A 9151-nucleotide genomic window follows, 5' to 3' on the forward strand; every position below is an offset into this window, starting at 1 on the left:
TGAACACAACACCTATCATTGATATTTTATAAACCATGGTATTATTTACAATAGTTCTATCTTAATTAGATTAAGACAGATAGTGAGATTTATAATGTTGCAATATTTCTGACAGGATATAGGGGAATCACAATAATGTTATCTAAGCTAAAGGCTACAGCCTTATGAACAATATAAATTGATAGTTAGCCAGTTCCCAAAGGGAAAATATGTTCCCATGTAGTTCAGAGTTGCAGCCATCAATTTACCTTTCACTTCATTTTCTCCAAAACAGAGCTACACAGTGCTTTATCATTTTGGTACTGTTCAATTATCCAGGTGGAGGCCACTACGGAGAGCAAGAGAAGTAAGAATAGTCTATTTTACAGGGTGGGAGTTGAAGGAGGAAAACAATTTCCCCCTTTTTCACTGGTTATTTCCCCTCCCCACTTCCCATATCATAAACGATGATTGTTTCCATGAGAGGGACATGGGAAATGGTTTTCCTCTTTCCACCATCCCTACACTCTTCACTCTCTAGTGCCCCCTGGTGGCCTCCACCCAGATAATGGAACAGTACCATCATTTTATTTTATTTTGACTAGAGTTTATGTTTTAGAGTACAACTCCAAAAATAAATATATCAGCAAGGCAATATTTTGTCCTGAGATGGGTTTTTTTTTTTTTGTCGTGTCAGGAGTGACTCCTGGTGTGAGACACTGCAGTTATCCTGATTCTACTTGCATACATTTGAGTAACATTTGCCTTTTACTTATGATGAAATTTCTAAACCACCTTTCTTTCCAAAAATCACAAAATAGTTTTACTGTGGTGCATATTAAATTTCACAGTCCACTATGAAATCAATCTAAAAAATAATTATAATGGTGCTTTCTTTGGGTAATTGAAAGTAGATTTCCCTCCATGAATTGCTCTCCTCAATTTGAATCAATGTGGCCATACTAATTACAGAAGGAATCTAACACTCTTATTTCTTTATTTGAACAGATAACACTTGAGGAACACCACCTGAAGTCTCTCGGTTTCTGGGCTTTACCAATATATTGCAAAAAGAAATCACATGTGTTTATTTAAATTATTATTGAGTGTTAGAATGTAGGGCACATAGGATCATTTTATCTCAACACTATTAAGTTTTTCTACGTCTTCTTTAGAAAAAAAATCTTTTCAAGCGCACTATTGCTAAAATGAGGCATTCTCAAGATATCCCTTCAAAGACACACATCATGCAGAATTTGAAAAGGTGCACTTCTGTTCACAGAAAAGGATGATGACTAGTGAGCAATCTTCTATGATTCTGGGGAACAATCTACCAGGCATGCTTGGTGTGCAAGGCTCTTGAAATGAATGGAAATTGCTCAAGGTAATACTCATGTCACAATATTTCCTCTGATATCTTTTCTCGTTCCAAACAAATAATGTGCCACTCCAGGGATGAGGACAATAACAACAACAACAACCAGTCAGATCCAATAGAAATGTGAAATAGTAGCTGAGTCTAACTATTTGCACAAAGCCAACAAACAAAATAAAGAGTATCTGATATATATAATGCTGAATATAAAAATACCGGTTACTGGATACCAGAGCACCTCACCAATATTTCAATACACTGTTTTAGAACTATGCACTTCTATAGCATGATCAGGGAAATGAAATAGACTTTGGGATGGAAGTCTCCTCTGCAGGTCTTATGAGAGTGTGAAAAAAGTAGCCAGAAGTCTGCTTCTAGCTTTAAAAAATGTATTTTTAAGAACAATTTAAAATATTGTGCATGAGAGAAGGAAGATAATTTATAACCTATGATACTTAAAAGCCTGATTCCTGCAACTGGAGAGATGTTTCCTGGGCAGAAAAAGGGCAGTGGGGAGGAATCTGAAGGTGTCAAAAGCTGCAAAAACAAGTGTGTGTGTTTGGGGGGGGGGGGGGAATCCATGAAGTTGCAAGGCTGGGTTTTGCTCATAATGTTGTATAGTTAAACAAGCACCAATCTGCTTAATTACTGTGATCCAAACAAAAGCACACAATTAGCGGTCGAAGTGGGTAGCAGCGAAGAATAATGTAATGGTTTCAATGTTGGACTAGGACTCTAGGTGACCAGAGTTCAAATCCTCTTAGCCACTGGATAACTCTGGACAAATCATATTCTCTCTGCCTCATAGAAAGGCAACAGTAAACCCCCTTTGAACAAATATTTTCAAGAAAACCCAATTATGGGGTTACCAGAAGTCAAAAATGACCTGACGACACACAACAGTAATGCACAAAAATATAGCTTCATTCTCATCTCAAGAATACCATTGGGATACCTCCTACAAATCTTGATTGTGCCAAAAATGGCATTCTGGTCTACTAGAACTGCAGTGAAGCCTATGAAATTCCATCAAATGCATTCCACCTTGCATGCCCTCTTAAATTCCACCTTGCATGCCCACCTAAATTTAAAAAAAAATGCCATGAGAGGAGTGGGTAGTGAAACATTTATAATCTAGATGGATGCATCATTCATGTGGGGGTGGCTAGTAATTGCTATGGACTTGCTTGTAAACCTGATACCATCATTATATATGCTAAAGGAATATAATGTCAACCTATAATACATTATCTGTCTTCTCTCTGGTATCTGTTATCGGATGCATGCCAATTCTTTATTCACTAAAACCCATTCTTCCAGCAAAGAGAGGACCCTTTGGATGTCACCAAATGGCTGATATAGAAACCACATAGACTATATAGAAAAACATAAAAAGATACAAAAGTCCCATCTTCTCTGAAAAACAAATAAGCAAAGGGAGACACTCAGGCACAGACCATAAATAGTAGATTTCCAAAATTAAAGCTAAGTAGGAAAATTGAACAAATTAAGAAACTACATTAAGCATAGTGCACAAATACAGCCCAATGGACATCCCTGCAGACTTTGAAGTCCACATGACAAACAGTTTTGGACTACTAAGCCTAATTGACGGGGTACCAGAAGAAGTCTTGAACAAAGCAGGAGATGCTGGAAGCTGGAGAACACACACACATACACAAACTAACACTAGATGCAGCCTAAAATAAGGTGAATCCTCATTAGATGAAAAGAGAAACATCAGAGGCTTAAAGACAGGTAGGAGTGTCAGGCTGATATGGGCAGGGTAGAAATTGAGTAAATAAATAATAAATAAAAAGGTAACAACTGATCAGCAACTTATGTGCAAGGGCAAAGGGATCTATTCCAAAAAATCTATGGAAATAAATAGAAAACTGAGAGAGAAAGAGAGAGAGAGAGGCCATTTACACAAGATCTGAAAAATCAAATGCAACGATATAACACTGAATATCAACATAATGCTCATTTATGCCACAATACTTCCAGTTTCCATGTATGGTAGTGAAAGCTGGAAAGTGAAAAAAATGTGACAGACCATGATTAGACCTGAATGCAGTGCTAGAATTCTATAGATACTATGAGCTGCCAAAAAGTCAGCCAAATGAGTTCTAGAGCAAATGAAGCCTGGACTTTCCCTAGAATCCAAAAAGACTAAACTGAGGCTATAATACATAATGGAACAACATTACTTGTCACTAAAGATGACAATGTTAGGAAAAGTGAAGGCAAAAACCACATCACAGGTGGATTGATTCAGTCAAGGAAACCCCAGTCTGAGTTTGAAATATCTGAGCAAGGCTGTTAATAACAGAGTCTCTTAGTGACCTTTCATTCAAGTGGTTACCAAAAGTCAAACTGATTTCAATTACCAACCATATATTTCTTATTAGCATCCTGGTGATGACTAAAAAAAAGGCTGCCAATTTTTGAAATTATTTTTATTGCTATTCCTTTTGTTATTTACCAATCATTGCAGTTCAAGCTACCATTCATTATTTAGTTTCATACCATGAAAAGGTTCACCTGTGCATAAGGGCTCTCTTAAAGGGTCAGGAATATATCAGATTATCTTCAATGGTGGGAAGGAGGTGAAGCCTGCCAGTTAGTAACCATAGGCTTTGCAAGGTGGTAGTACTAAAAAAGTTTGTAATGAGGAGGTACAGCATACAACTCCTTTGCAACCTTCATGAGGGCCCTTCCACACAGTCATATAACCTGGAATAAAAGGCAGAAAATCCCACAATATCTGCTTTGAACTGGATTATCTAAGTCCACATTGCCATATAGTCCAGTTCAAAGCAAAAAAAAGGGTTTTTTTATTCAGCTGTGTGGAAGGAGCCTGAGACCTCTTTTCCTTGCAGTTCTTTAAAAAGCTTCTCTTGATGCCACTATCTAGTCAGAGATTATACTTCATTGCCTGTTTGAACTTACTTTCATTTTCAAACATTTTAATTCATTTTAAGAGAAAAACGCCAAAGAAATAATAACAACAACAATAATATTAATTTATTTCTATCCTGCCCTATCTCCCAAAGGGACTCAGGGTGGTATACAACAAAAATTGGCAAACATTCAAGAAAAAATGTAACAAAACACATCAAATCACATGATCCAGACAGATAATGCACATTCTCTGCTTCGAACTGGGTTATCTGGGTCTACATTGCCATTTACTCCAGTTCAAAGCAGATAATACTTATGCATATGTACTTAAGCAGATGTACTTAAAACATATCAAACTGCGCAACACACATCTCTGTTCTAATGACATATGAGTCTGCTTGAACTTTCTAAACATCACCAGGCAGTGGCTTGGAGGAACCCGCAGCCACAAGGTACAGTATTCATGAATTCTGCCCTTTGTTTTGCTGAATAATTGAGGCTGTAATTTAAACTTCCCAGGCTCAAAACAGCATGATTGCTATTAAATTCTGACCATGGCAATCAGTCCCTCTTTGATGAGAATTGGCGGGTGAATCAGACCACCTCCTACTTAGGTACCATGATTGCTTATGCAATGTATAGTTAACTTCATCATTTATTTAAATCATATAATGAAGCTAGATAAATATCACTGTAGAATGGGATTCTGCAAGACTCAGATGGAAAACGTGCACTGAAGCCACAGACTGTAAACATTACAGGCATGGAGATGCCATCTTCATTTTAATGCCAGGCCTTTACCTCTCCCTTCCCTTGCTCATTCAAGGCCTTATATTATGTTGTATATATAGAGAACATACATACTGAGGCACAGCCTTGTTTTGAAAATGTTACATGGTGCGATTATTCCTCTCCTTCCCTCTTCCCACGATCCACCCAGCAGAATGTCCTTGCTGTACGACACAAGACAAAACAGCAGGGGGTGGGATACCAGAATGGCTCACCAGACTATTTCCTCTGCTGGGTTCTAAGGCTTGCTGAGCCTCGAAGCCTCTGTAACAGCAACAATCCAACCCTGCCCTACATAGTGCTGATCTTGGGGTGGTTTACCACAAGGAGGAATCATTCAAAAGTACACATTTTGTCTGAGTTTGACTTACGTAGTTCATTCCTTGCATGCCACTTCATGCCACATGCACCCAGTTGTCTCACAGCCCAATCTACAGAGCTGAGACATAAAGGTAAAGGTTTCCCCTTGACATTAAGTCTAGTCATGTCTGACTCTGGGTAGTGGTGCTCATCTCCATTTCTAAGCTGAAGAGCCGGCATTGTCCGTAGATGCCTCCTAGGTCATGTGGCCAACATGACTGCATGGAGTACTGCTTATCTTCCTGCCAAAGTGGTACCTATTGATCTACTCACATTTGCATGTTTTTGAACGGCTAGTTTGGCAGGACCTGGGGCTAGCAATGGGAGCTCACCCCATCCTGCAGATTCAAACTGCCAACCTTCCAGTCAGCAAGTTCTGCAGCTTAGTAGCTTAACCACAACTGAGATATATCTCAATAAAATTTAATCTGACATGGTGATAAATATTCTAAAGAACAGAATGGATGCAACAGAACTGCCTGCTGTGGTCTCCTGCCACTTGCATGCCACTGAAAGCTTTAGTGTTATACCACCCTGTGGCACATGTGAGTAAACAGCTGCCTATGTTCCTCTCCACAGGTCGCATTTCACTATCACAAACCTTTTGAAGCACACCAAGTTCTCTGAAAGTTATGCCCTCAAGGAAAACGAGAGACCAAGAGCACAAACCACGAGCTAAACATATGCATAATGTGATGGTGCCTGAAATATTGCTGATTTTGGAAAGGAAACGGTCTCCTTCCGGTTCGAAAGCACGGACACCCCTGTGTACCATTCATTGCTCAAATGCAGCCGGCTCTGCTCTCTGCCACTCCAGCCCAGAGGGCAAAAATCCTCAGAAGCAGCATGAGGAAAAAGACACAGGCAGGCAGGCGTACTTACGTCTCTGAACTTGTTCCAGTATTTATCTTTGTCATATTGGGAAACGGTGCTCAGCCATTTGTCATTGTCCAAGAAACTGCCGTGGCTGCTGGTCCTGGCGGGGGCAATCTCGGGGTGCCTGCCTTCCACTTGCAGGAAACACCAGAGGACGAAGGCCAATATCCTAGGCATCTACAAGAGAGGGAAAGCAGGAGTGAGATGCAGGAGGGAGAAGAGACACAGCTCTGCCCTGGACCAACAATCACAACAACTATCCAAGGGACAAGTATCTGTCCTGCAAAAATAAAAGTGGGGTAACCAACCTGACAGTGATTTGGGAGAGACTAGCTGAGCTTGTCCTTAGCTTCCCATTGAAGGACCAAACTGCAAGAGCCCTCATTGAAGGGAGAAGGATGGATTGGTTCCTTGGAAAGTTTGAGAGCTACAGCTACGGGTTCTCCCCACATCCTTGACTGACCTGGGGAACCCCTTCCCTCCCCTCTTCTCGACTCTTTTCCAGCCTTTGGGAAGCCACCATCCCGGGCTGGAAGGAGATCAACGAGGCTCGGGCGCGGATGCGACACCAGCCCCTTCCAGCCAAGAAGGGAAGCAGGCGGCAACTTTGCCGGCCAGGAACGGTCCAGCTCCGCTCACCTTGGGCCCCGGGGCCGGGCTGCTGCCAACGTCGGTCCCTTCCTTCCTTCCGACACCTCCAATCCCCCGCCCTGGCTTCGGGTCGGAGGGAGAGATCCAGAGCCCCGCCAAGGCTTCGCCCAGCCGCTTTGTGTGCGCTCGCCCAAGTGCCGCGCTGCCGAGCCGCGCCGTCCTAGAAGCAGAGCATCACCGCGCTGCGGCGGGAAGAGGAGAGATCTGGCGCCACCTGCCGGCTCCTGGGGGGAATCGCCGCCGCCGCCGAGGAAGCACACAAGCAAGCATTGCAAGCGGCGCCTGGGGGCTCTTGAGGGGTGGGGCGGGGGGGGGGGTGGGTTTCTCTCTCTCTCTCCCCCCCCCCGGAAACACGTCTTTCCATCCTTTCAGGGACTCAGGGCTGGTGCTCCTTTTAACCCTACGGCGCACCACAACTTTCTCCATCTACAGTGCCACATGATACAGTTTGAAGCTGCCTTCTATGTTAGACCAGGCATGGGCAAACTTCGGCCCTCGAGGTGTTTTGAACTTCCACTCCCACCATTCCCAACATTTCTCCAAACCAAACTCCATGTTGATATCAGTGCTAAAGATTCGTACAGTGTTAGTCAGAGACTGGATTTCAGTTTGGGTTTTCCCATACAGCTTCAGGTCATCCATGTACAGCAGATGTGAACTTTTGTGAGATTTCTTAGACATTTGATAGCCGAGGTTTGTTTTTTGTAAGATTGTTGACAGAGGGATCAAGACAATGATGAAAAGCAGTGGGGACAATGAGTCTCCCTGGAAGATTCCTCTCCTAATGTTGACAAGTCCATAGTTTTCATTTCTAACAGTTCAGTTTTCCAGTACTTCATCATATTTTCAATAAAAGTGGCAACGTTTTTACAAATCCCAATGGTGTCTAGGCACTTGATGATCCAACTGTGTGGGAGTGAATCAAAGGATTTATTATTATTATTATTATTATTATTATTATTATTATTGGGCCCCTTGGCACTAACAGATTATTATTATTATTGGGCCCCTTGGTGCTAACAGAAAAGTCAGAGGTTCAGATCCGGACAGTGGGGTGAGCTCATTCTGTTACACTCAGTTTCTGCCAACCTAGCAGTTTGGAAACATGCCAATGTGAATAAATCAATCAGTACCACTTCAGCAGTAAGGTACCAATGCTCCATGCAGTCATGCTGGCCACATTACCTTGGAGGTGTCTATAATAGACACTGCCAGCTCTTTGGCTTAGAAATAAAGATGAGCACCAACCCCCAGAGTTGGACATGATTAGACTTCATGTCAGGGGAATCCTTGACCTTATTATTATTATTATTATTATTATTATTAAATTTATTTATACCCTGCCTTTCTTGCCATGGGCATTCAATGTGGTTAACAATCCCACACTTTTCAATTCTAATCAAGGTGATCAATTGCAGGATTCACACTTACCTCCAACAGACAAGAGTTCTTTCTTTCACCCTGGACATTATTCCATAGATATATAAAACCCATTTGTCTGGTTTTCAACAGACCTCACAACTGCTGAGGATGCCTGCCATAGAGGTGGTTGAAACATCAGGAGGGAATGCTTCTGGAACATGGCTATACAGCCTGGAAAACTCACAGCAACCCAGTGTTTCCAACCATGAAAGTCTTCGACAACATAACCCCACACTTTAGTCAAAGTTTACAAAGCACAATACAAACTTTTTTTAAAAAAAATAGTCCAGTGTGTTAAAAACAGATCAAAATATAATAAATGCACTTAAAATAGCCTTTAAAACTCACTAAACCACATTATATGATTCTATACTGATTATCTAAGGCGGCTCCAAGCATGAAATGGCCATGTAGATGGGGCCGTTGTGGAGCTAACCTCCAACTTACAGTGGTACATCTTCCCGCAATATACGGTACATCTCCACTGTAGGCGAATGCACTTTGACGCCCTTTAAATTGCCATGCCCCAATGCTCTTGGGAGTTTTACTTTGGTGTGGTACCAGCACCTTTTGACAAAAAAGGCCGAAGAGCTTGTAAAACTACAACTTTCAGTATCATGGCATTGAGCAATGGCAGTCCAAGGGGTGTCAAATGGCATTCATTCTAAATAATCAATACACTCATGGATTTGCTGTTGCGTGCCTTCAAGGCCTTTCTGACTTGTGGGGCTCTAAAACAAACGTATCGCAGAGCCTGGAAGTGTAACTTGGCAAGCATCATCCAGTGGGTTTTCA

The 9151-nt window shown here is 41.7% G+C and overlaps 1 protein-coding gene across 2 annotated transcripts in view; it reads right to left on the bottom strand.

Annotated features, from left to right (window-relative positions):
* Positions 1-7103, bottom strand: part of SPOCK1 (SPARC (osteonectin), cwcv and kazal like domains proteoglycan 1) — a 618789-nt gene extending 611686 nt beyond the window's left edge. The window contains exons 1-2 of one of the 2 annotated variants that reach the window (XM_060759863.2): positions 6923-7098; positions 6290-6460 (exon numbers count right to left, since the gene is read on the bottom strand). In XM_060759863.2, the coding sequence (XP_060615846.2) occupies positions 6290-6460 (171 nt within the window). In that variant the 5' untranslated portion in view covers positions 6923-7098. Of the gene's footprint in view, positions 1-6289; positions 6461-6922 lie in introns of both variants that reach the window. The other variant, XM_067463684.1, reaches the window with a different exon arrangement.
* Between the last annotated feature and the right edge of the window lie 2048 nt (positions 7104-9151).

This window comes from Anolis sagrei, chromosome 2, assembly GCF_037176765.1.
Source record: "Anolis sagrei isolate rAnoSag1 chromosome 2, rAnoSag1.mat, whole genome shotgun sequence".
Classification (NCBI taxonomy): domain Eukaryota; kingdom Metazoa; phylum Chordata; class Lepidosauria; order Squamata; family Dactyloidae; genus Anolis; species Anolis sagrei.